The sequence below is a fragment of the Eremothecium gossypii genome, chromosome V (genome assembly GCF_000091025.4).
Source record: "Eremothecium gossypii ATCC 10895 chromosome V, complete sequence".
NCBI lineage: Eukaryota > Fungi > Ascomycota > Saccharomycetes > Saccharomycetales > Saccharomycetaceae > Eremothecium > Eremothecium gossypii.
The window spans coordinates 753,062-778,902 of NC_005786.2; the positions used below are offsets into that span (position 1 = coordinate 753,062).

General features: G+C 54.4%; 12 protein-coding genes and 1 non-coding gene across 13 annotated transcripts; 7 read left to right on the top strand and 6 right to left on the bottom strand.

Annotated features, from left to right (window-relative positions):
- Positions 1–106: 106 nt before the first annotated feature.
- On the bottom strand, positions 107–2,431 carry AFG2 (AAA family ATPase AFG2; the record flags this gene model as incomplete). Its single annotated transcript, NM_210279.2, has 1 exon — positions 107–2,431. The coding sequence occupies one exon, from the start codon at positions 2,429–2,431 to the stop codon at positions 107–109; it is 2,325 nt and encodes a 774-aa protein (NP_984925.2).
- Positions 2,432–2,595: 164 nt separating this feature from the next.
- AGOS_AER066W (AER066Wp) lies at positions 2,596–3,276 on the top strand (the record flags this gene model as incomplete). The annotated part of the gene is made up of 1 exon (NM_210280.1): positions 2,596–3,276. One exon carries the CDS (start codon positions 2,596–2,598, stop codon positions 3,274–3,276), a length of 681 nt encoding a protein of 226 aa, NP_984926.1.
- A 13-nt stretch (positions 3,277–3,289) lies between these two features.
- Positions 3,290–7,138, bottom strand: SKI2 (SKI complex RNA helicase subunit SKI2; the record flags this gene model as incomplete). Its single annotated transcript, NM_210281.2, has 1 exon — positions 3,290–7,138. The coding sequence occupies one exon, from the start codon at positions 7,136–7,138 to the stop codon at positions 3,290–3,292; it is 3,849 nt and encodes a 1,282-aa protein (NP_984927.2).
- A 466-nt stretch (positions 7,139–7,604) lies between these two features.
- BDF1 (chromatin-binding protein BDF1) lies at positions 7,605–9,512 on the bottom strand (the record flags this gene model as incomplete). Its single annotated transcript, NM_210282.2, has 1 exon — positions 7,605–9,512. One exon carries the CDS (start codon positions 9,510–9,512, stop codon positions 7,605–7,607), a length of 1,908 nt encoding a protein of 635 aa, NP_984928.2.
- Positions 9,513–10,028: 516 nt separating this feature from the next.
- YET3 (Yet3p) lies at positions 10,029–10,535 on the top strand (the record flags this gene model as incomplete). Its single annotated transcript, NM_210283.1, has 1 exon — positions 10,029–10,535. The coding sequence occupies one exon, from the start codon at positions 10,029–10,031 to the stop codon at positions 10,533–10,535; it is 507 nt and encodes a 168-aa protein (NP_984929.1).
- Positions 10,536–10,551: 16 nt separating this feature from the next.
- DUS3 (tRNA dihydrouridine synthase DUS3) lies at positions 10,552–12,495 on the bottom strand (the record flags this gene model as incomplete). The annotated part of the gene is made up of 1 exon (NM_210284.1): positions 10,552–12,495. The coding sequence occupies one exon, from the start codon at positions 12,493–12,495 to the stop codon at positions 10,552–10,554; it is 1,944 nt and encodes a 647-aa protein (NP_984930.1).
- Positions 12,496–13,162: 667 nt separating this feature from the next.
- SFP1 (zinc-coordinating transcription factor SFP1) lies at positions 13,163–15,016 on the top strand (the record flags this gene model as incomplete). Its single annotated transcript, NM_210285.2, has 1 exon — positions 13,163–15,016. One exon carries the CDS (start codon positions 13,163–13,165, stop codon positions 15,014–15,016), a length of 1,854 nt encoding a protein of 617 aa, NP_984931.2.
- A 597-nt stretch (positions 15,017–15,613) lies between these two features.
- Positions 15,614–16,399, top strand: SEI1 (seipin; the record flags this gene model as incomplete). The annotated part of the gene is made up of 1 exon (NM_210286.2): positions 15,614–16,399. One exon carries the CDS (start codon positions 15,614–15,616, stop codon positions 16,397–16,399), a length of 786 nt encoding a protein of 261 aa, NP_984932.2.
- Positions 16,400–16,714: 315 nt separating this feature from the next.
- Positions 16,715–19,876, bottom strand: AHK1 (Ahk1p; the record flags this gene model as incomplete). The annotated part of the gene is made up of 1 exon (NM_210287.2): positions 16,715–19,876. The coding sequence occupies one exon, from the start codon at positions 19,874–19,876 to the stop codon at positions 16,715–16,717; it is 3,162 nt and encodes a 1,053-aa protein (NP_984933.2).
- Positions 19,877–21,143: 1,267 nt separating this feature from the next.
- BRE1 (E3 ubiquitin-protein ligase BRE1) lies at positions 21,144–23,075 on the top strand (the record flags this gene model as incomplete). Its single annotated transcript, NM_210288.1, has 1 exon — positions 21,144–23,075. One exon carries the CDS (start codon positions 21,144–21,146, stop codon positions 23,073–23,075), a length of 1,932 nt encoding a protein of 643 aa, NP_984934.1.
- Positions 23,076–23,444: 369 nt separating this feature from the next.
- Positions 23,445–24,503, top strand: DUS4 (tRNA dihydrouridine synthase; the record flags this gene model as incomplete). The annotated part of the gene is made up of 1 exon (NM_210289.1): positions 23,445–24,503. One exon carries the CDS (start codon positions 23,445–23,447, stop codon positions 24,501–24,503), a length of 1,059 nt encoding a protein of 352 aa, NP_984935.1.
- Positions 24,504–24,894: 391 nt separating this feature from the next.
- Positions 24,895–24,949, top strand: AGOS_AgSNR63. The gene has a single exon (NR_149408.1). It is a non-coding gene; the product is annotated as an AgSNR63 (small nuclear RNA).
- Positions 24,950–25,072: 123 nt separating this feature from the next.
- AGOS_AER076C (60S ribosomal protein eL31) lies at positions 25,073–25,492 on the bottom strand (the record flags this gene model as incomplete). Its single annotated transcript, NM_210290.2, has 2 exons — positions 25,073–25,360; positions 25,436–25,492. 2 exons carry the CDS (start codon positions 25,490–25,492, stop codon positions 25,073–25,075), a joined length of 345 nt encoding a protein of 114 aa, NP_984936.2.
- Positions 25,493–25,841: the final 349 nt, after the last annotated feature.

A 25,841-nucleotide genomic window follows, 5' to 3' on the forward strand; every position in this document is an offset into this window, starting at 1 on the left:
GTCGGAAATGACACCGAGACCCCAGAATCATAAAGACCTCGCTTAGTGAGCGCGGGTGAGCTATAAATGAACTCTAACGCTTGACCTAACTGCAAAATATACCATCCTATATGCCACGCTTTTCAGCGAAAGTCTGGTAGGGCAGCAGAACGTCTGGAGTCACGTCCCTGGTTAGCCTTGGCAGTGCCTCCAGGAAATGACGTTCCTCGACATTGCCGCCCTCATAATCCTCTCGGGTCGCCGCAATTGCAGCGTCTCTGCATAGTTGGGCGACTGCAGCACCAGAACAGTGCGCTGTCTGTTCGGCTAGTCTCTTTAATATGGCATCTGGATCATCGAGGCCGAAGGTGCGAGTGTTATTACGTAGGATCTGCAGGCGGGCCTCAAAGTCGGGCGGCGCGACGTAGATGTGCTTGTCCAGGCGCCCCGAGCGGATGAGAGCTGAGTCGATGATGTGGGGCTTGTTGGTGGCTGCGACCACCACGACGCCATTGAGCTCCTCAACACCATCTATCTCGTTCAGCAATGTGATGAGGACGTTTGCCGCGGCTGAAGAGCCCGCGTCCTCATCCCTGGTCTTCGCAAGCTCGTCTATTTCGTCAATGAAAATGATGCTGGGGGCTGCCACCTTGGCTTTGCGGAAGAGCTCGCGCACGGTGCGCTCTGTTTCGCCGACGTACTTGTTCAGGACTTCGGGGCCCTTTATGGCGAAGAAGTTGAAGCCAGATTCCGTTGCGAGAGCCTTGGCTGTAAGGGTCTTGGAGCAGCCAGGGGGGCCATAGAGCAGAATACCTTTTGGCGGCGTGATGCGAAGTCTTTTCAGTTTTTCTGCTCCCTTCAGTGGGAGTTCGATTACCTCTTCCATCTCGCGCTTCAGTTGGTCCTGGCCCGCAATGTCCGACCAATAGACCTTTGGAGTTTCTAGGAATATCTCACGCATGGCGCTTGGCTTGACCTCCAGCAGCGCAGCTTCAAAATCGCACAGACTGATCTTCACCTGCGACAACGGGATTTCCTGCTTCACAGCTCTATGCTTACTTTTGCCAACAGCAAGCGCGCATAGTCCACTCAGGTCGGTTCCAACATAGCCATGCGTTTTTGCTGCAATCTCGGCAATATCTTGGTCGGTGAACCCACGCCGACTCTCAGCCATGCGGCTTACCTGCTTCATGAGTATCTCCAAGCGGGCTGCTGCATCTGGCACGCCAATTTCTACTTCCACATTAAAACGGCCAGGTCTTCTCAGCGCCGGATCAATCTTATTAGGCCTATTGGTTGTTGCCACCACCACAATGCTGCCGCTACTGTCCACACCATCCATGAGAGTGAGTAAAGTGGCTACCACTCTGCTTTCTGCTTCACCAGCGTCATCACTATCCCGACTAGGTGCAATGGAATCTATCTCATCTATCAATATAATCGACGGTTGGAACTGGCGCGCTTCGTCAAATATCGCACGCAACCTCTCCTCCGTCTCACCCAAAAACTTGGAGGTTAGTGAAGGGCCGTTGATAATCTGCACATGGGCGTCGTTTTCATTAGCGACACACCGCAACAGCATTGTCTTACCAGTCCCTGGTGGGCCATGGAGCAGTATGCCTCTTGGGGGTTCAACACCGCATTCATGATAAAATTCACCGTCGCACAAAGGTGCTTCAATTGTCTCCTTGAGCTGCTGAATCTCCTTTGAGAGACCGCCGACCGACTGGTAATTGATTCGCTGTGGCAACCGAAACCGCTGGTGTACCTGGTGGGATTGCGAGTAGAACACAGTTGTCTTACCCTTGAGAAATAGCCCTGGGGGAGAGAGACAGACGTCTACGTCGGCGCTATCCGTGACTGCCAGCTTAGCGACCTCATCAGCCAAGTCAGCGTTGCTGTTGATATCGGTCACAACTATGTTTCCACGCAGCCCGCTACTTTCATCCAAAAGCACGTCCTTAAATATCTGGCCGGGCATGATTATACCGGCATCATTCAGTAGCTTCTCAATAGCCTTGGTTCCGCTGCCTAACACGTGGCCCTCAAGACTTGCTACCGTGACATTGGTAGCATACGAAGGCTGCACTGGTAGCTTGCGCACGGTTACCCGATCTCCCAGCAGTACGCCGCCCACCGCCCGCAGCGGTGCGGCCAATTGCACCACAGCAGCTGGTTGGTCTTCGCTTCCGCTCTGGATTATAGCAGCCACGCCGCGCTGGCCTTCTTTAGCTACTAAACAGATTTCACCCACACGGAACTCAGATGCTTGTAAAACTTCTGGGCTTAGCACGGCCACTGTACTGCGCTTGGTTATATCATTCCCCACCGGTCTAGTGATATACAAAGCTGGCAGCTTCGGCTTCGAGCTCGTCTTCTTCTCGGAGTTCGTGTCTGAGCCCGCTTTCTTCTTCGTGCCGCTTCCTACTCCTCCTGACGCCTTTGGAGCCATCACTCGTTGGTAATCCCGGAAATTATATCTGCCTTCAGTGGTTGAGATTCATCACTGATGTAGCGATGAGGTCAAAATTCTTAAACTGAAATTTTTCACACTCTCAGACACAACCTCATCGGTAGTCATCAGTCCTACAACACTCAACGCTTACCAGACGTTAAATGGTCCTGGTATTGCCAACGATTATCTGCAAAGATGCAATAAAGCTCTTCTCTGCGCAGGCTGCAAGGAAAGCTTGCAAAAAGAAGGCGCTTGAGCTATCGAACAGGCCGGCTGTGGATGAGCAGTCGCTTAAACTTCCGAAAGGTTGTTTGCAAAAAGACATGGTCAAGCTACGTAATATATTTGAGCTAATGGGGGGTCCGCAGGCGGGGCTACGTGTGGTCAAAGCGGAAGAGCTGCGCAAATGTCTATATATTGACCGCACGATTCCTATAAATATAGATACGATGCCAGCGCCCGTCACAGTTACCGATTTAAAGATAGCGGGCGAAAAGTTGCTCTCCGGCGAGATAGTAGCATGGAGAGAACGTATTCGCAAGTCGGTACAGTCACCATACCTGGTACTTCCACCTTTCTTATCGGATAACACGAAGCATCCAAAGCTACTGGAGTTCTTTCTGAAAAAGGCACAGCTCAAGGAAATAGCCAGAGTGCGCACACCAGCGTTGCATATTAAGGCGCAGATGATGAGGCAATATGACAGATACGTATTCTGCAGCATGATCGGCTATTTCTATCTCACTAACGACAGAGAGACGATGCAGCGTTTCCTTGATGAAAGTATTACCAAGCGGCTCTTCAGGTATATACTGGCTGAGCCTCAGCTTTCTAGATACTAAACCTATATGCTCATCACAAATACAAACTTGCGGCAAAGACGATATCCCGTTTGATCAGTTCCTGCGCCTGTGTCATTTTCATGTGCAAATTTGAGTCACCGATGATGACAGCGGCGGTTTTCAGTTCACGACAAACCTCATCGAGCCTATTGATGACCCGGACAATGGTCCCTTCCGCCTCAGGACTGATCTGCATGATAGCCTTGAAAGAAAGCCCCCGCGCCCATTCGTACACGACATTCATGATTGCGAACCGCTTCTTTTCGAGGAACTCTGCCTCGTCTTTGGTCAACGGCACCTGGTATGTTTCGTAAGTGCTCATCAACTGGGAATAAATTTGTTCAATCCGCTCTTTGCCCTTTGCCAACCTTGGGGTTATTACAACAGGCATCTCCTCCTTGGTGCGACCTTCGTAGACAAAGGCAGATAGCAATGCCACAATTTCTTCCGGTTCGAAGTCCCCCAGGAAGTTGTCCAGGATTAGCTCTGTAAGAGCTAGTTCAAAACCAGAGTTGATCTCGCAGGCGATTCTGCCCTTGAGCAAGACATTGTTGCTGGAATCAATAAAGCCACACTCCTTCAAAACAGCCAATCTCTGTTCATAATCTGGCAGGAGAGTTAGATTCTGTTCTGACATTAGATGAACTACATCGGCAATTTCCTGTTCAATTTTATACTTCGAATATCTGACGGCAAAGTGTTCTGCAAATTTTGGACACTTACAGGCATCCAATTCCATAAATTCCTTCACCACTGTAGCATGATCTGATAGATGCTGTTGTATCTTCAAAGTTATGTGCTTATCCATATCAGCGGGTTTCAACTTGGGGGCTATATGTAGCACAGTCTGTATCTTTTCCTGGAATGCATCTTTGGCCTTCTGATCACCATTTAATAGGTCTGCCAGGGAAACGTTCAGATGATAACGACTAATGAGCTCAATATTCTCAAATGGAACACTTTCCATCGTTGCCGGTGCTAGCTTTAATGGCTGGAAGGCCTTCTTGACAAACCGTCGACAAATGGTCAAATATGGTAAGTTATTTGGTTTGCCATCTGACAAACAACAGGGCTTAGTGAATGAAACGACAACACAACGGTTGGAAGAAGCATCATTCCTAAAGACAAATCCAAGTTTTGCATTGTTGTCACTATCTCTATAGACAATCAACCGCCCTTGGCGCAGTAGCCCAAATAGGATATTTCTACTATTTGCCTCAGTAATTATGCCTCTGATGGAGTCTCTATGCCTCGTCGTCAGTTCGACAGCTTTGTCAAGTATTTGTGAGCAATGCATACAATTAACATCAGGAGATTCATTTAACTTCTCCCGTAAAGCCTTCACTTTCAGTTCCTGCTCTGGTAGCAAATTCTGTTTGGTGTTTTCACCAAAGGAATACTTGATCATTTCCTCCACGCGCAACGCCTCAATTCGCAGTAAATTTAGGATCATATTATATGTTAATCTGAATTGAGACTTCAATCTGGTCGGAACACCCAAAGTAACATCTTTAAAGGAAGTTACATCCAAAGGATGGTTATAAGACATTACAATCACGGTACCGACTTTATCTTTTCCTCTACGACCTGCTCTTCCTGCCATCTGCGTAAACTCACCGGGGCTTAAGTACCTCAAGCCATTGCCATCGTGTTTTTCAATTTCGCTGAATACAACAGTCCTCGTTGGGAGGTTGAGACCCATAGCAAAGGTTTCAGTGGCGAACAAAACCTTCACAAATCCCTTCGCAAACAGCATCTCAATTAATTCTTTGATTATGGGCAACAAGCCACCATGATGTATAGCGATACCTCTCTCTAGTAAGCTTCTTACCTGCTGGATCTGAGGAACATCTCTATCCTCCTTCTTCAGACGAGCAATCGACTTCTCTATGAACATGTATACCTGTGAGCGCTCCTTAGCGGTGGAAAAATCGGTGCCCTCCAAGAACCCAGCATAGTCTTCGCAGCGCTTTTTACTGAACACAAAAATGACCACTGGCAGTAAGTCCCTCGACCTCAGGTAATTCACCAATCTAGGCCATGTCTGTTTATTTGGCCCATCTCTTTTGAAGAAGGAGCTTCTGTTAGAGCCCTTCGCCCCGACACCTCTTGATCCTTTGGTGATAACCTTATTAGCCTTGTCGCCTCTGGTGGGCGCCTTATTGCCGCGCGTTGATGCAGTCTTTTTGGCGGTATTGCTTGACCCGGAATTAGCTAGCAGATCAGCATGCTTGCTAAAGTTTTTGGCCAAGAACTCTCTGTTCTCGTTTATGACTGGAATCATGGTATCCTTCGCCCATACATTGATTTCCAGTGGAACCGGCCGTTTAGGAGTTGAGAGAACATAAATGTTTTTATGCTTTGTTCTACCAATCCAGTCAGCAAATTCAAAGGTATTCGGAACAGTCGCTGACAGTAAAATGAACTTGACATGACTCGGTAACATAATGATGACTTCCTCCCAAACAACACCACGATCTTGATCGTTGACATAGTGAACCTCGTCAAATATAACAAACTCAACGTCCCTTATCAAATCTGCACCTTTGTACAGCATAGAACGTAAAATCTCTGTCGTCATAATCAAGCAGTTGGCATCTGCGTTAATCTGTACATCTCCTGTGATTAATCCAACGCTCACATCATCAAAATCTTCTTTAAAGTCGCGGAACTTTTGGTTCGATAGTGCTTTAATGGGCGACGTATAAATGGTCTTTGTCATGTTCCTGGTGGACATCGCAATCGCGTATTCTGCAACAACAGTCTTTCCCGCCGAGGTATGAGCCGCTACAAATACAGAGTCTCCCTGTTCCAGGTGGTATATGGCCTGTTTCTGGAAAATATCCAACTCGAAAGGCCAAGTGCGAGCTGGATTGGGCACCAGTTCGTCCAAGTTTTCGAGGGTGTGGCTGAGATTGACAACGTGTGCCCACTCATGCTTCAATGGGACCTTATTCCGATCATGGATAGTGCGACCAAACTCTATCCCCACGGGAAGCAGGTCATCCACATCTGCGAGATTGCGTTCGGCGCCGGCCGCAGGCTTCCATAGCATGGAGCCAGTGCCCCCCACGGCTAGCTCTTGTTCCTTGTGCTTCTTGATCCCCTCCAGTTCCTGTTTATTAGCAAGTTCGGTATCGACTTGGTCAAGCGAGTGCAGATCCACAACCTGCTCAGCGCCCTCCTCCGGGTTGTCGACGAGCATGATACCGCGGTCGAAACCCTGTGGAATATCAAACAGTCCATCTGCGTCTCTGTGCAGGCGGCTTGTCGCCACCCCAGTCTCCGATATATTCGACTGCAACTTCATGGTAGTCATGCTTATCCCACCCGGGGTGAAAGGCAGCTGCGACGTCGAGCCCTTGATAGCATTTGCCCGGTGGTCCACTTTCCTCGTCAGCAACAGTGAGTTGGCGGCGTTGGCATTCGCCACCTCCACCAGGTCCACTTCCTCTTTGTAGCTGGCAATCTCCCCACGCAGCCCCTTGCGTTTGAACCGGTACGACATGCGCGAGATGTGCTCCGGTAACTGAACAAAGTCCTCGTAGTCGTACACATCGCCGCTCCCGTGCGCATTCGCCTTGGATCCGTTAGCTGCAGCTTGCGGGACGTCCTGCAGCAGGTCTAGCAGTGGCCATGATAAGACGTTGGATTGGCTTGCATATTTCGATTTGAGCTGTTCTTGGTAGTTCACCGTGTCGTGCCGAGGAACCGGCACTTTATGTCTAGGAGAACTGTGTTCATCAAGCAGCCTTAGAGATGCAAACAATTGATCCAAGTCATCTGTTGCTGTCGATGCCATATTGCCCCACCCTTGAGTATACTCGCTCAGCTTGGATGTTATATCGGAATCTAAGTACATGGCCAGATACTGGGAAGGTTCTTGTACAGGATTTTTCGTATATAGTTTAGGCCCCGCAACGAAGCAAAAACGGGAGGCTTCAAGAATCCAAACCCTATGGAGTGGCAAGCAGTAGAATCAGCTTCTTGAGATGTTGGAAAGAGCACTAAGTTGGTGAATGGTAATTCATGTCTCTGTTTACAAGGTTAGCTATGAGCTACTAAATAATATATATATGTACTGTTACAATTTTCTTCAGGTTGAGTGATATCTGTGCTGATAAATGAATATAATGGTGGAATGTGTGCTGAGAGTGCGTTAGTAGTGGTCGTGCTATCGTTGCGTCTGTGTGATAGGTGTGTATTGTGAGTGAAGACGTGCGGCGGGCCGTGCGGCGCCGCGCACGGGAGGTGTGGTGGTGGTAGTATGCTTGTGTGGCCGGGCTGCCCTGGGAGGCTGCGGTGGGCAGGAGGGTATTGTGCGCCGCTCACTCCTCCTCGCTTTCACTGCTGATGTCGTCGTCATCGTCATCTTCGGAGGAGCCCTCGTTGTTCCCGGACAGGAGGCCGAGTAAGTTAGGGGAGACAGGAGAAGCGCTGTCCAAGATAGCCAATTTGTTCTTTATCTTTTCAATTTGCTTATTCTGCTCCTCTTCGCTTAATGCTTTGCTTCTTCTGCGCTTGTTGGCTTTGGAAGATGCAGCCGACGGAGGAGAGAGGGAGTTTGTTCGTAGCTCATCCTCGGCCACGCTACTGGACGGAGCGCCGTATTGCCGGAAAAATGTGTTGTATAGGGTCAGTATCGTGGTATCGTCCAATTGGTCAATATCGAGCTCGACCTCGCCGTCCGCACCTACAATGTCGGGCATCGAGTTCTTGATGATGTCAACCGCGCGCTCCAACTTGGCCTCCGGGAGGTCGCCGATGCGCTCGCTGATGATGCGCTTCATGTCGTAGGTGACGACGGTCTTCAGCTTTCTCTTCTTCTTGACGAGACCACTGCCGCCGGAGCCGTTGCCGAGCCCAGCACCACCGCCACTGCTACCGCCGGCAGCTGCAGCAGCGCCGGCGCCACCTTTCTTCCTTGCGGTGCGGGAGCGCTTGCGCCGGCCGGTGGACGAAGAGCCGCCGTTGGACAGCCCGCGGGCAAGTCGCCTCTCCTTGCGGATGCGCTCCAGCTCCTGGCGCTTGAGCTGCTGGAGCTCGACCTTCATGCGCGCCAACTGCTGCTCCAGGTACTGGATCGCAGGGTTCGTTATCAGGCTCTCGTCAATGTCCTCTTCTGTGTACGGCACGTCGCTCTCGTACTCGGAGTCGTCCTCGCCCTCATCCGAGTCCTCGTCCGCAACAATCGGCCGGTCCGCCCACTTGGAGTTGAACACGTCCTCCAGGCGGTGTCCCATCATGTTGACCAGTGTGCCGTCGGGGTTGAACGCGTAGCAGTTCTTGAACACGAGCCGCACATCGCGCTCGAAGTCGTCGTAGTCCGCGTACTCCCAGTTGCCCAACTTCTTGCCGATCGTGCCCAAGTCCATCGGCTCCTTCACGTAGTCGAAGTACGAGGGACAGTTGAGCGCGATGGGATCTACCGGCTCGAGGAACGGGTAGTTGAACGACGCGTGCTTCTTCGCCGTCAACTCCTTCAGCACCTGCTGGCAGAACTTCATCTCCGTCTGGTGCTTCTTCGACTGCGGCTTCGCGTTCTCCAGCGGGTAGATGTCCTTCGACTTCGGCGGGTGGATCTCGCGCTTCGGCCGCCCCGTGTGCGTCTCCGCGCGCCGGATCACCACCGCCGCCTCCTCGCTCGACTTCCGCCGCTTGCGCGGCTGCACCGGCTGGTCGCGCGGCGGCATGTTCAGCATGTACTTCTCGAACGACGCCTGGATGTTCCGCGCCATCTGCGCGATCACCGACGACGCCCCGTTGAACTTCGCGCAGTTGTCCACCATCAAGTTGAAGTCCTGCGCCACCTGCTCCGGCGTCTCGTACGCCCCCACCGCCAGCTTCCGCTCGATCGTCGAGAGGTCCATCGGCCGCTTGATGTGCTGGAAGTAGTGCGGTACGTTGAGCTTCACCGGGTCCACCGGCTGCAGAAACGGTTTCGCGTCCTTGAGCCGCTTCACCGCCTTGATCGACGTCTGCGCGTGCTTCTGCTGGTGCTTAGGCATCGGCTCCGCCGGCAGCTGCGTCATGTCCGGCTCGGGCGGCGGCGCCGCCGCCCGCCCGCCCTCCTCCGGCCCCTCCGCCAGCGTCGAGCTCGCCGTCGTCGCTGCAGACACCGCCGCCTCGTCCTTCAGCGCCAGCCCCTCCCCGCCTGTCCTCGACTGCCCCACCGCGGTGTGTACGTTGCCTACTCCCGTGTGCTGTTGTAGCATAGGTTGTTCCATCTCTGTCATGATGTACTGGTACTTCCGAACAGCCGCGCGGTGTACCGGTGTCGAAAACAGTCTAAAAATACCTTTTGTGTCTGCCTCGAGTCCAAAAACGAAACGAGAAAACTTTCGCCATTGGAGAATACCTCGTGGTTTAAATACTCTTGACAAAGAAAACCCAGAGCCGACCCCAGCGCGCGGTGACGCGCGCTGGGAACGCCACCGACGCGTCAAACAGGTGTGGTGTATGGGTGGGGCAACAGGGGCAGGGCGGCAAGCGGCAGGCGGCAAGCGGCAGTGCAGAGATGCAGCGGCGCGCTCAGCGGCGGCGAGCGCTTGGCGGGCGGCGGGGTGGGCGTCGCGGGGTGCGTGTGCGTGTGCAGCAACAGTGGGTTGCGGCGGCGCGAAAAAGTTTTCGTGGGTCACGTGTCGCGGTGAACGGCGGTCACGTGGGTGGCGCGGGCGCGGTCACGTGGGTGGCGTGTCTTTTTCGGGGGAACGTGCCGGGGGCACGTTCCCCTCTGCACACGAGGCGGCAGGATGTCGTTGTACTACTCGCTGGTGTTTGCGATGCTGGTGTGCGAGAGCGCGGTGTTTGCGCTGCTGGCGGTGCCGCTGCCGATGGCGGTGCGGCGGCCGCTGACGCGGGCGCTGGCGCGGCCGTTCGAGTCTGCGACGGTGCAGATGGTGCTGAAGGTGCTGCTGGGGTTCGTGCTGCTGCTGTTCGTGGACACGACGAACCGGCTGTACGTGGTGAACCGGGAGTACGAGCGGGCGCGGCACGTGGAGTTTGCGCACGGGCGGCGGGAGCTGCTGTCGCGCAAGTTCCTCGCGCAGCGCAACATGTACCTGACGGGGATCACGCTGTTCCTGACGTTCATGCTGGGGCAGACGTTCAACCTGGTGCTGGAGCTGCTGGCGCTGAAGGGCGCGACGGAGCGGCCGGGGGCCACGACGGCGGCGGGGCTGCGCGCGGAGATCGAGGAGTGCGAAAAGGAGCTTGCGCGGCTCAAGGCGCAGGCGGACGCGCTGGCAGAGGATATGTAGCCTATGTAGCGATTGTCTACTGAACGCTGGGCGCGTACGAGTTGCTTTTGTGCTTTGGCTGGAACACGAATTTGTCGGGCGTGGGGCCGAAGAACTGCTCCGACAGCTTGATCCAGTCGGCGGCGTCGGTGCTGCCCAGCAACGTCTCGAGGTCGTCGCGGCCGCGCCAATTGGGCGGACGCTCGTTAAGCAGCACGGGGTAGCGCTCGCAGATGCCCATGGGGACGTAGCGGTGGAAGAAGGACATGAACTCGCAGAAGTAGCGGCGGCACAGCGCGATGCCGTACTCGTCGGTGCCCCAGTGGTCCATCGAGAAGCGCGCGTAGTCGCGGAGGATCTCAAGGCGCTCGCTGCTGCTCTTGTCGATGTACTGGCGCGCGTCGACCTCCTCGAAGATCCACGGCTTGATGAGCGCGCCGCGCGCGACCATGACGCTGTCGACGTTCTCGTTCTCGAGGTGGCGGTACCAGTCCTCCCAGTTGTTGCAGTCGCCGTTGCCGACGAACTGGATGCGCAGCTTGCCCTCGCGGTCCTTGAGCTTTTCAGCGCGCTCGGTCTCGTAGGAGCGCAGCGCGTCTGCCACCTGGCCGACGTAGTCCCAGTCTGCAGACCGTGTGTAGCGCTGCTGGCGCGTGCGGCCGTGCAGCGTAATGGCTGCCACGTCCGTCTCCATGACCAGTCTCTTGCACAGGCCCAAGGCGATGGGGTGGCCGTCACGCGTGCCTGTGCGGAGCTTCACGGACACGGGCACGTCCTTTGACACATAGTTCATCGCGTTCAGGCAGCGGATCATCCGCGCGGGATTGTCCAGCAGCGCGCTGCCGCTTCCCTGTCTGTAGAGCAGGTCGATGGGGCAGCCGCTGTTGAGGTTGATCTCGCTCAGACCGTCACCCACGTTGTCTGCAAGGGCCTCCGCCGCTTTAGCTGCCTGCCACGGCTTGGAGCACGCTAGCTGCACGCCAAACCCGGGCAGCTCCGAGCAGTGCGCCTTGGGCAGCGCCCACTCCGAGTTGGTGCCCTGGATCAGCGGCACAGCGAGCGCCATCTCACTGTACGTCACGTCGGCGCCCAATTGGCGCATCAGGCGCCGGAACGGCAGGTTCCCGACGGTGGTCAGCGGAGAAACGATCTTCTTGTGATGCAGGTCCAGCGGCTTCTTCTCCTGTGCAAAGTAGCGTGTCTCGTGATACTGGGCGTACAGCTCGCGCTGCCGGGCGCGCTTGTTGCTCAATTGCTCCTCGCGCTGCTGCACCTGCGGCACCTCTGCGACCGCGCCCTCGGGGGCCGCCGCGGCCCCCTGCATCTCGTCGCGGAACTCCTGCTGGATGGCGTCAATGATCTCCAGCACGTGCTCGCTGCGCGGGAAGGGCGCGCGACGTTTCACCAGATCTAGCTTCCGATCGGACGCAATGTGGTTCACCTCGTGGTTCACAGACCAGAGTTTTGCGCGCTCGTCCTCGGGAGTCGTCGCCAGCTCCAGTGTCTCCATGTTGCAATGGCTGGACAGGAAGCGGCACTTGAAGCCCATCGGACAGCGGCCGGTCGCTGCAAACACGGGGCAGCCAGTGAATTGCGGGCACTCAATCTCCGCCGTCTTGTGCTCCAGGTACGTGCGCACGTCGTGCAGGTACCGGCACTGTGCGCCAAACGCGCACGCATCCGCATTGCCCTGCGCCAGACGCGGACACAGCTGGTGCTCCTCCTTCGCCTGCCGGTTGTCGCGGTTCTTGTTCTGGCCCCGCGCCTTCTTGCTCTTCTTGCGGGTCCCGCCCTCCGGCTCCACCATCCGCTCAGACGTCAGCTCCTCGTCGCTCTCCGCTGCGCGCAGCTGCGCGGCGCCCGCCACCACGTACTCCGGCTTTAGCTGAGCCACCCCTTCTATCCGTCCCACTCTCTTGGCCTCAGAAACCTCGCTGCCATCTTCAGCGACACGCTTCGCCCCACCTTCGGTGCTGCTCATCTTTCTGACGCCTTGTGCATACAGATCCACCTGGGCGCCAGTAGGCGCCGCGATGAGCTGGAAATTTTCAAGTCACGACCCACGAAAATATGTCTTTTGATGTACGGGTGTGTGGCCCAGCGTCCCGCGTAAACATCCGTGCATTTAGGACAAAAGTGGGACACAAATTTTGTCACATCGTCGAGTACGACACCCCGTGAAGCAGCCCGATTGGTAACGGCCCTGCCATCGTGCCGTCAGCAGCATCACTCTAGAACCACGTTGCTAAGACATCGCATGTCTGGAGTTTGCTTCGAGCTTAACTGCAGGTTATAGACTAAGCCGTCAGAGCGGTAAAGCGAGGGATTACGGGTTGTTCAAGTACTAGATAGCTGGTGCGGTGATTATAGTCAGTAGCTCAGTCCGGACGATACAGTTAATAAGAAACTGATACTCCGCAGCCGTCGAGCAGATATAGAGGGACACCTTTTATCAGAAGATAAAGAGTCGGAACGTGTGGGCAGTATAGGTCGGTTAGGGCCAAGCATATGCATAGTTCTTGACGCAAAGGAACAAGAGGGAAGTGTGACTTTTTTGGATACGGCTACCAACAGGAGAGCCGAGGATTATAATATACTCAGGGGATACGGCACGGAACGCCTGGAGGCGCTGAGTCAGTGGATAAGAGATGGATGTGACAACAGCGACGTCTACGACGCCTAATATATACATTACCGAGGCGCAGCCCGGACACCAGGCTGGCGGCGGACATGCGGCGCACCCGGTGCAACACCACCTGGGCACGCAGCAACACCAACATCAGATGGCGAAGTTTCGCCGCGAGTCGATTGCACACTCGCAGGGTATGGGCGGGGTTTCATGGGGCTCGCTCACAGTGGGCTCGTGGCTGAAGGACGAGGTCATGATACACGCGCACACGAAGGACGGGTTTAACAGCAACTTGGCAGCGAGCAATATGGTTTCGTTTGCGTCGCCGCCCTCCTCGTCGGGCTCGTATCTGCCAAACCTGGAAAAGCAATACTGCAAGGACTACAGTTGCTGTGGGCAGCTACTGCCGGGTCTGCACGATTTGCTAAGGCACTATGAGGAAGCCCATATCGCGACGTCGCCAGGCTATGTATCTATAGCTGGCGGCGCAAGTCTTACAAACAGCATGGCGACACATGCACTGCAAGGCTCTGGAATGGCTCGGAAGAAGGTTGGGAACCTGTCGCAACCGCACCAGACACAGCATTCTCAACCAACACAGCATTCCCAGCAGCAACAGCCGACGCAGCAACAGCCGACGCACGCTTGGGTTGCCCAGCACTCCGCAGTGCAGGCTTCCCATGGAGCGTCACATAATATACAGCCCCGTTACGGACACCCCGGTTCGCACCACGCGGAACTGCAGCAACAGCAGGTGCAGATACCGAACCAGCATCACCATCGCCAGGCGTTGAACACCGGTGCCCAAATTCATGCCCAGTCTGGCATGGGGTCATCGCAGCAGCAACTGCATCTTAATGGTAATTTAGTAGATGCCGTCTGTACCAACGACGTGTTCCTGCAGACTAACAACGTCAACAACGCGGTCGCAGCAGCGGGGGCGGGGGCGGCCGCCCCATCGGTGTCTAAGATTGGGATGTCCTCTGGGAAGGGCTTGGGATCCGGGATGCTACATAGCAAGGCTAACAAAAGAAACTCCCAGCAACCCCAGCAGATGAACTTTAACAACTACTCGTTGCAGATGAATGCCTCTCGCAACAACTCCGGTACTCCTGGTCTCCAGCAGCAGGTTCAGTCCCGCCTCATGCAGAAGAGGTCGGCGATTAATTCTGCCGCCGCTGGGGTCGACCTCGACTTCATGGATCAAGACATGATAGACGAGTTCAACCCAGACAGTGGCGCCACTTTGATGGGTATGCAGCACCTCGGTACGCTGGTTGACGGACCTTCTGTTCTTACGGGGCATATATCAGCCCATACTTCCAGCCAAACGCAGGGCATGGTGAAGAAGAAGCAGCCCCGCTCCATGAACAGCGGCGGCAATTCTGCAGGCACCTCCAGTGCCCTCGGGAAACGAAGCTCTAGCGCGTTGACTGCTTCGAGCAGCGGCCGCCACAGCATGAGCAGCGATGACGATGACGATGACGATGACGACGACCAGGATGACGACCTCGACGAGGACGAACCCCCTGGTAAGTCCAGGAAACAGCAGGGTTATATTGACGACCCCGCTCGTCGGCTCTATGTGATGGACCACGAGGAGCATAAGCCCTTCAAGTGTCCCGTCATTGGCTGCGATAAGACTTACAAGAATCAAAACGGACTCAAGTACCATAAAACCCACGGCCACCAGAATCAAAAGCTTCATGAAAACCCAGACGGCACTTTTAGCATCATCGACCCGGAGTCCAACGAGCCCTATCCAGACGGCATGGGCTTCGAGAAGGACAAGCCTTACCGGTGCGAGGTCTGTGGCAAACGTTACAAGAACCTCAACGGCCTCAAGTACCACCGGGGCCACTCCACCCACTGAGTCCGTTCGCGGGTACGCCCGCTGCTATCCATTTGATCCTGCGCTGAGCCTGCCATTGTATGCAGGGCGCATGAGCACTTCGTGATACTGCTATCATCAGACGACTGCCGTTTTTGATAAACCTCTCTGACTACGATTCCATGCAACTGAACACTCACCTAGTACGCCGTTGACTATTTCCCATTTGACTTCTCTTCTATTTCCCTTTCTATTATATTATTACCAACTATTAGCCACTTTTATTATTCGATCTACCCATAAATCCTCCTCTAAACTACTACAAGTGCATAGGTGTTTTTGAAGATGTCTATACTATATATATTCGTAAGTAGGTATGCACCAACTACCCTTACTTGTTGTCAGCAACCGGTACGGCGCAGCTGTGCCACGTAATCCCTGTTGCTGTTTCATCCTCCAGCGTGCCGTTCGTTTGCGGTGAATCCAAATACTAGATGTCCTGTGGTAGGCGTGTGCTTCTCTCGAGCATGGAGAGGTGTTGGTCAACTTTGCCAATTTCGTCCTTTGAGAACGGGCAACCCCTGCAACAAACTCATGTACGGAGTTCACGCTCTGCAGCACAAGGATATATACTAAAGCATGCAGATAAACGTGCTGTGGCCGCTGCAGTGGGTACCGTGGGCTACGTATGCAGCTGTGATACTGTGGGTGCAAGTGGTAGTGATTCTACCGCTTGCGACAGTACTGTGGCAGGACTTCTACAGCCAGTTGCTGCCCTCAGAGTCGCACTTCGAGCGTCAATTGCGGCCTGTTAAAGCCCCTGCATCAGCAGCTGGGTCTGTAAATTATATGTGGAGCATGGAGCTGTGGCGACAGACTGTGTCGCCCCAAGACGTCACGTCGACGCCGCCGAGCGCGGGCCACGAGCAGCTGGCGGTACAGAGCGGCATACCGTACCTGCTGGTGATCGACCTGCAGCTATACTGTTTTGATCAAGAGCCCATCCACGTCGTGACTGTTGAGGTAGCGGCGCATACAGAGTACTTCACGGTGACCTGCTTCCCAAGCGTGGAGCATGCGATGCGGTCCCCCTGGACCGCTCAGCCACTTGCCACCCGCATCCAGCATGAGTTTGAGAATCGACTGCAGCTGCCAGACATATTGCTATCCGCCGACACCAGGATGGTGAACGTTACGATTCAATCCACCGCGCGGCTGCGCTTCGGGCACCGCAGCGCGTACTCTTTGAGTATGCAGGTGGGTGGCATACGATATGCAATGCTGCATTGGTATCGTACATGCCATATTCTAGGTACTACGCTTTTCGTTGGGGTCATTTCGGCGTGGTTCTACATCAGCTTCTCCATTGCATTTATGGTTATCGGCTTCCTAAGGGGCGCTGGTGCCAAGAACACTAAAAGTTGACAGTAGATCTGCAGGTATGCATATGCTGCATGGTAGTAAAATAGGTGATGGTGGGTCAAGTGACGAAAAGAGTGAACTGACAAATAGTAGGACGAGCACTGCGTTTCTGCTTGTGGGTACTGTTCTTGGACATTGGTAACCGAAATACCGAAAAACGACGTAGAGTTGTGATTCAATTAAGTATTGGTAACTATGAAATATACAAATCCATAAACATCATCGAACAAACGAGTTGGACTCAAGGGGTGTAGTGGGTCATAGGAAGCCTCGGTAGTATGCTATAACCAGCGGATCTGCAACCCATCCTGGCAGGTGTCAATTCGGCCTGAGGTGCCTATTGGCCTGCTGCCCAACGTCAAAATCCATGAATATATTTCCGACTTCACAAGTGTCGTTCACGCAGTCGACAAATGTGAAAAACTCCTGTACCGTTGCATTGTATGTCAGTATGATCCGGAGGAACTTCTGCAAACGAGTCCTCTGAAACATAGAAACTGTATGGCCTCTCTTTATGCTATCCTCGGGAGTAACATTTTCAGTATACTCCATAGATAGTTCTAGGCCTGGCACCAATGATGCATTGCTACCGCATGACGGCTCCACAGATACCTCTGGTGTAAAGTGGACAGTATCGTTTTCGGGTACTAATTTTGAGTCAGTAATCGTAAGATTACCGAGGGTGTCAACATCATCTGCACTCGGGCTGCGCTTCCTTCCGAAAATCGAGAGAAACCCCCAATTGGGCTCAGGAACACCGTCTGTTGGAATTGAAATAAGAGAAGGTGTGGACTTGTTTGTGGCCATGCTTTGGCTGGTGAGATCGCTAATTTGCTGAATATCTCCCATAATGCTGGATGAGAGGGAATTGAAATCAAAACCATCTATTAGCGTATAGTCCTTTGTTCCGGGCATCTCGGGTGAGCTGGGTAAAGGCTTATCGTAAGGCAGAGGCTTTTCTACGTGTGCCTTCACACCCCACTTTTCGTTTGCCTCTCGAAGTTTCGTTATAAGGTTCGCAAATGAGCCCGCAGCGCTTGGCGTTTGAGTCATCGTAAGGCGGAATATGTGTGTTATTTTGTCTTTCTCGGTAACGGACGAGGAATACTTCAGCTCCGGTGGGGCCAGAAGCTTGCGCTTTTTGGACTGCGTGCTGGGCAGACTTTCCTGGCTGCAGTTCTTGAGTTGCGACACACCCCTTCCGCCGTAGCTATAACGTTTCGAAGGATCCGCGTGATCTTCAGACGAATTCGTCAGGTTCGACACTTGCGAGTTGTTTGAGTACATCGAAAGCAGTTCACCTGACTCCACATCCAAACTGTCAGAACACAACATTTCCTCTGTGCGAGATCGCATTCCTCTGGTACTAGCATGTCCCTGGGAAGGCAATGCCGAGGTGCTAGATGAGTGTGTATGGTATGAGCTGAGTTTTGAAATAATCGAGTGCCACGCTGAGGGCGTAGATTGCGAGCTTGCCACATGTTCATTATTATCATCATTACTATGCCAGCTGGACCTACGGCTAACCCCTTGTTTTTCTTCATTCATCTTTTCTCTAACCTTTTTGTCTGCCAATATCAAGGCGGCTCTGCTGACCATTTCATCAAAAACATCAAATGGGTACTTTCCCTTCAGAAGTACTACAGAAGGCCTTACATTTGACAAGGTGCTGACCATAGGGAAAGATGGGGGGATGACCGGCTGTTGCTGCGCAGTGTTTGCGTTCGTTTCATACTTTTTTCGCTCCTCAAGGATAAGGGCTTCTTCTGTAACTGGATTGTTTGATATTAGGGTCAATTTTTTATTACCGTTAAATGCCAAAATGTTTTTAATATCCATACAGTCTGTATCTACTGTTATTTTTTTGGAGAGATCTTTTGCAGACTCGTGAACCATCGATAAGTTGGTTCTTAGCAAGCTGGAATCAAGTTCATCATCAGGTACCACTCTGAACACAAGCAGTTTCATAAACAATATCCTGACGATGTGGAATTCCGTCTCGATGGCTAATCGATGCCACAGATCCGATAGCAAAATGTCTTGAATAGCTCTTCTTTGTGGTGTCGGTATCGCATCCCATATGTTGAAAAGACAGAGTAGCGCGATGCTCTGACAATTAGAATTCAATGTACACAGCATTCCCTCTAGTCCTTTAATCCACCCGGTCCAATTTAGGTCTTGCAAGAAGGAAGGTTGCGAGCCCGCAAACTGGAAGACAATAAATTGGAGCAGTTTGTTGTACACGAGGTTGCCCACCACAGAGTCATATGCTGGAATTTTGGATGTTGCCTCGAGAAGGCGCACGTCGTGCTCCTGGATCAGCCTATGTAGCAACTGATCGGCGCTGGTCCGTGTCAAACGCCGAAAACACCCCACCAGATTACGCAGACACTCCCATATTTTGACCGACTGGAACTTTGTGTACACAAAGCTATTCAGCTTGTCACTGGCCACCGTCAGCGGCATGTTGTTCAGCCGAGTCGCTAGCGCCGCACTGCTGTTGCCCTGCGCCAGCGATGGCTCCTTAAGATCCTGCGTTCGCATATATTGCGCAAACTTCGATAGGTCTCGACTGAGCGAATTACCGACATGGTCCAGTAATAACAACACCCCAGGGCAGCCCCCCAGCTGTAATTCACCGTTTTGACCAGCAGAAAGGTGCAATTGTAAAAGAATGTACCAGTAATGCCAGTAAAATGTGGAAAAGACCTGGTCGTTCTGAAGATACGAAATCATCACCTGGAAGATCTTCAAGTCTTCTTCGTTCCCGACCATCTTGGGAGACATCTGCTGGCTCGTCGCTTCGTCTTCCAGCTCGAACCGCACGGGCTTCCACGGCACGACCTCGTTGCGAGTGAGAGGCACCGCCACCACGTTCCCGACTAGAAAGCGCAGCACCTGCACATCGTACCGCATCGCCGCAGGCAGATACATGTACGCGTACGCAATCACCTTGCCCATGAACGCGCGCAGCAGCCCATTGTACGCCTGCACATACAACAGCGTGGCCTTGATCTGCGCCGCAGGCAGCTGCGCGTTCTGCGCCACCACCTTGCGCCGCTTCGAGTTGTCCACCAGTCGGTTCGTGATGTAGTGCACTGTCAGCAGCAGGTGGTGCGCGTAGATCTCGAAGTCCCGCGCCTCATCCCCCGCCCGCGGCATCAGCACCGTTACCACCCGGCTTATGCACTCCAGCGCTACCGACACCGTCTCCGCCGCCGGCGTGTGGTGCCGCCCGCCGTTCAGGTCCGAGTTCAAGTAGTTCAGCAGCGTGATCCACCATTGCACCAGCGCGTCCCGCTGCCCCCGGCCCTCGTGGCCGCCCGGCCCGCTTTGCAGCTGCCGCAGTTGCGTCAGCAGGTTCAGCCTCAGGAAGAATGCCACGTTCTTATTGCTCGCCGCCGCCCCCCCACTGATCATCGTCACAAACCGCTGCAGCGACTGTAGCATCCCAACGTCCCTGCCTGTACTCTCCACCATTCTTGGCCGCTACCGATCCCTGTATATATCGGCACCCCGCCGCTTGCTGCTTCGAGTAAGATCTGTTTCGTGTTCTTCCACGGCGGCCGCTCTGCCTTTATCTATACTGCTTCCCGAAGAAGCCAGTACTGTGTGCTGCAGTTAAGATCTAGAGTTAGATGACACTGCGCTAGGGAAAACAGTTACTCAAAGGCCCTGTGCCCGGCTTTATGCGGAAAGTGCACTTCAGATCTACACGACAACATGCGACTGCGGGAGCGAATGTGGCCTTTTCTTTTGGCATCAAAGTGCGCCAGAGTGTAGTCGGCGCGGCCTGCAACAGAGCGAAACAGGAGCTGCTGCGGCGAGCGCGAACCCTAGCGGAACGCTGCAGCAGTTTGGCAGATTTGGCTGCACGTGAGGAGCACGTGACCCTCATGTGCGCACCGGGTGAGCGCCGGCGCGGATGCAGGCGGCAGCACGTGACCGCCAGAACCGAAGGAGCACGTACTATTAATACCAGCTGGCAGAATAGTCCTGGGGGTTACTGCGCGTCGTAACCTATGGCAACGGACGTTTAAAGGTCCCGAAGACAGCCCCGTGGCCCCCGAGGGCCGCTGTTCCAGGTCGGGCGAAAGACTTGCGCGCGCAGGCCATGCATATTCCGTGGCGCTGTCTCAGATGCGACCTATGTCACGGTTCGGTCTACGTAAGGTGTACTGCATTCCTGCGAGGTCGTCCGCACGGTAGGAGCAGCCTGGCCAGATGGACGGCTGTGCGCATAGGCTCGCAGTGCGCCGGCGGCCGACTGCAAGACGCACACGCCCCCGTGTGGTCTGTGCCGGCGCGCCAAGGGTCGGCACAGCTCGAGCTGGGCTACTGGAAGCGCCGCCCTTGCCGGCGACGCCGCTGCGGCGAACAGCGTGCCGCCAGCCGCTCTCTACATGCCGCCTGTGCCACTAGAGCAGCCGCTTCGCGCGCCATCTCCTGGGGTGCTGGCAGCCGCCTCCCGCCGCTGGGAAGGGCCGCCCTCCCGGGCCTGGAGCACTCCGAGGACGGGTGCCATTGCGGCCACACCGCTTCTTACTTCATCCATGCTGTCGTTGGATTGCGATGCGGGACGTGGGATCGTGTTCGACGGTCAGGCACGTGCGATACACGTGACATGCGGCACGTGATCGGCTGGTGAGGATTTGCTTGTCGGTGAGAACGCTGCACTGCGCTCACAACATATACAAGCAGCGAGCCACGAGACGCGCAGACAGAAGGATAATAGCGAGCGACTAAGATGGAGGAACCGGCGGCGAAGAGACCGAAGCTGTCGGATCGGTCAGAGCCGTTGACACAGCGAGACGTGGTGCTGTTCCAGAAGGAGGCGCTCTTCCGGCAGCTGAACCGGTACCGTGCGGAGGCGCGCGCCGGGCAGGTGCAGGTGGAGGAGCTGCGGCGGGCGCACGGGCAGGTGGGGGAGCGGCTGGCGGCTGTGTGCGGGGTGGTGAGGAGCGTCGCACGGGCGGTGGCGGACGCGCGCGGCGATGGGGACGCGCGCGCGCTGTGCGAACGCGTGGCCGGAGGCGACGATGACGAGGTTGTGGCGCGCGCAGCGGAGTTTGCGGCGGTGGTAGCGGGCGGGCTGGGGCGCGGCGCGGCGGCGGGGGAGGGTTGGCACCGGCTGGAGGCCGTGAACAGCCGACTGGCGGCGGAGAACGCGCAGCTGGCGGCGGAGCTGGGGGCCGTGCGCGGCTTCTACGCGGAGCTGCTGCGTCGCTACGATCGCGACGAAAGCGAGACCGTGCGGCGCGTGTTCAAGGTGGAGGAGAGCGAGCCGCCGCGCGCCGCGACGCCGGTGGAGGAGAGCTCTGCAAAGGGTGCTGCGTCCGACGGGGAGGCTGCAACCGCAGTTGTGGAGCGCGAGATGCAGATCGAGGAGCTGCAGACGGAGATCAGGGTCCTGGAGGACACGGTCGCGCAGCTGACGGACTGGAAACGGCTCAACGAGCAGGAGCTCACGAAGCTGCGGCAGATGGCGAGCTCTGCAGAGCTTTCGCAGCGGCACCCGACCCCACCGAGCTCGAGCAACTTGTCGGCGGATCTTCAGGTGCTCCGCAGCAAGGTAGAGAAGCTCAGCCACGAAAACAAAGAGCTGGCGCAACTTAACGAAGCGTACCTGGGGAAGTTCCAGCAGCTGTCCGCGGACCGGGAAATATTCAATAATCGTCTATCAGCAGAGTTCCAGACAGCACAGGAGACACTCAAGAAACACAATTCGAACCTAGAGAAGGATCTCGTCCGCATACGGACAGCGCGCGATGAGCTGCTGAGCAAAGTGGCAGTACTCGAGGCGCAGAAATCCAAGTCCGACATGCTCGAGGACCTGGAGAAAATGCTTGCACTTCAGCAGGAACAGCTGAAAGCTTTGAGCGAGCACAAGCCTGAGCCTGCACGGGACGCCGTTATGAAGGAGTTGCAGGATCTGGAAAAGGCATTCAAGGAGCTATCCCAGTATTCCAACAAGAAGTATTCCGAATATGTTAACCAGGAGTCGTTAATGTCCAAGTTGACTGTGGAGAAAACCAAAGCTGATCAGAAATACTTCGCGGCCATGCGCTCCAAGGATTCGATTTTAATTGAAAATAAAAACCTTTCAAAAAACCTCAGCAAATCAAACGAATTGATCCAGCAGTTAAAGGATATCGAAAAGTCCTTACAGGCGAAGATTGAAAACCTAAACAAACAACTGCATATATCGCGGATCAATGAAAAGAGACTATTAGATTCCAATAAGACAACTTCACTGAAGATAATGGATCTGACTTCCCAGCTGTCGAAGGCCAACAAATCGTCCACCCTCGTTCAACAAGAATGTAACAAATTAATAGAGGAGAAGGCCAAGATGGAGTCAAAGCTGAATGATCTTGAGATTGAAACCAAAAACCTAGCAACCAAGCTCACATACCAGGAAAACAAGTCCAAGAAACTGCACAAGACGTTGGTGTCGAACGGCGGTGATAATGGTGCTCTAGCCGAAGAACTGGAAAACTTCCGCACCGTCGTCTACTGCTCACTGTGCTCCAAAAATTGGAAGGACACTGTCATTAAAACATGTGGTCATGTTTTCTGTGCAGATTGTTGCAAGGAAAGGTTAGCAGCCAGAATGAGGAAATGTCCGACTTGCAACAAGGGGTTTTCTTCCAATGATCTCCTCGTTGTCCATTTGTAAATATACCCACCTCTTATTGCATTTGGTTGCTCAAGCATTTTAAGCGTCAAACAGTCCATATGTTTCTCGTTTACTGTAATAATACATATACATATCACGTACCATGAAACTCATATGTATATAGTCCTGGCATTTTCCGTTTTCGACGGCTGTGGATTGTCTTCCAGTGTCAGTTGCTGTGCTGCTTTGTGCGAGTCATCTGACTTTGGGTGTCTGCAATTTCTCTCTGGGGAGTTGATAAAAGCTTCCAGATTGCATTTTCAAGATTGTCGAAAGCGAACGTAAAAGCTGCTCATCTCTGGGAATGGACAGAGAACAGTAACCATTACCACGAACGGAATAAGTTGGAGGCCAGCCAGTCGGACAGCAATGCCAACAGTTCCGAGCTTTATTCCAAAGCCCAAGAAGCTTACCCCCGAGAATGACCCTCTTCACATCATCAAGACAAGAAGGATAACGCATAATAGGCCTGCCACTATCGCTGGGCCTATGGTGCGGTACTCCAAGCTGCCATTTCGCCAACTTTGCCGCCATTTCAACGTAGATATAGTTTACTCGCCAATGATACTTGCGCGGGAGTTTGTGCGTAATGAGCACGCTCGCATGGCGGACTTCACTACGAACAGCCGTGATACACCGCTTATTGTGCAGGTCGGGGTGAACAACGTCGTTGACCTCCTCCGTTTTGTTGAGATGGTCAGCCCGTACTGCGATGGCATCGGGATAAACTGCGGCTGTCCCATTCGCGAGCAGGTCCGTGAGGGCATTGGTTCCGCGCTCATCTACAATCAGCCGCTACTTTGCGAGATGGTTAGAGCAGTCAAGGAGAAGTATAAAGACACGGTGCGTCTAGAGACCAAAATACGTATCCACGACGATCTGGCCCAGACTGTAACATTGTGCAACGCACTGGCCTCCGCCGGTGTCGACTGGATTACCATCCATGGCCGCACGCGCACCACGCGGTCTTCAGTGCCTGCCAACATTGCGGCAATCCGCTACATAAAGGAGCATATTACCGACAAGGAGCTGCCCATTGTGGCTAATGGCGATTGCTTCACGTTGGACGACTGCCACCGGATTGCGGCAGAGACAGGCGCTGACGGCATTATGGCCGTGCGGGGCCTACTGGCAAACCCGGCGCTCTTCAGCGGCTACAAGACCTGTCCGTGGCACGCGGTTGAGCTCCTGTGGCACTACGCCATGGAGTTCGGGACCTTGCCATACCAGCTACTTCAGCACCACCTGCATTGCATGCTCGAGAACATGGGCGCCGATAAGACGCTGTTGAAACAGATGATGGACATCAAGAACTTCTGTGAACTGATAGATTGGTTCGACGAGCACTTTGTTCTCAGGCGCAAGTCCCAAGAAGAACTCTCAGACATCCCCGACATCCCATATAGACATCGGGCTCCCCGGCCGTGAGCCCGCCGACGTACTAGCTAGTGTAAATTCCAAGCCCTCTTGTCGGACCGGACGCATATCCGGGTAATCCAGTTCCTCCGCCGCATAAATATCGCATGCCCATGGCCACCTTCTCCCTTCCTGCCACTCCGCAGACGATGTCAAACCGCCTCCGGCGTCTTGCAGCGTGATGCAGTTCAGTAGAATTGCTGCGCGTGCACATTTCTTGCTAAACAAGTTGGCGCTAGGCGCGCAGCAACATGCATGATGATAACCCCATTTTCGCCAGTCTGTTGAGAACAGGGCGTGGACTCGCTGTCCGCGCCGTAAGACCATCCCGCGTTGTGCGTCTGGCGCGCGGTTCTGCAGCTGGCCCCGTTCTGGGGCCGCTGCGGCCACCGCGCGCCGGAGCTGGGCGTCTTTTTGTGTTATGAGTGGCTGGATTCTTTTGTCATAGTTACACTGAGCATGTGCTGTGCCCGCGTAGGGCGCCGCTTTAAAGGTCTTTCTAAAGTGGTTTATTACCGAGTCTACACAAACCTAAACTACAATGACTGTACTAACGCAGGGCTCTCTGGGGGGCCGGTAGTTCAGGCCTCCTCCTCCTCGACCACAACAGTGTGCAAGCCCTTGGCAGAGGCCACCACAACTGGCTCGACGTACGAGAATAGTGGGTTCTTGGCGTTGTCCTCCTCGTTTCTTCTTCTGGAGATTCTCAATCTCATTCTGAATGGAACGCCCTTGACGCCTCTCTTCCAGATCTCGGTGTTCAATCTTGGGTCCAATCTGACATCCTCGGTGCCCATGTGCAACTTGGCGAACTTCTTGATCTCCTTGACCGCGCGTGGCGCTCTCTTCTTGAAGGTGACACCGTGCAACTGCTACTGTTAGTATCGGTCCGGTCTGCGGCTCCGCTCCACGCAGCAGCGAGCCCTGCTCCGCACTCAACATACCCTCTTGTGCAAGTTAATGGTGTACTCGCGAGTAACAACGTCCTTCAAACCAGCCATTTCGTCTGCTTAATTATCTCTTACGAGTGAGTTCTGGTATATCCAACCTATCCCTCTTGTAGCCACTATATTTTTCATGAAAAACCGCGCCCGCGGCTCTGGCCTGCTGCCCTCGGCCTAGCGCCCGCGTGGTCGGCCGCTGGGTCGGGCTGCGGATTGCCGCCCGCCCGCCTGGCTCCCCCCGTTCGGTCTCCGTCCAGCTCCCCACGCACTCGCGTCCCATCGTTGAAATGTACGGGCTGCAATGTATGGGTGTTACAGTCACAACAGCATTCCCCGCTTGCTGGACTCCAATGGCGGCCGGGCCGTGAAGGGACGTCCCCACCCTAAGCCAGCACGTATACAGCAG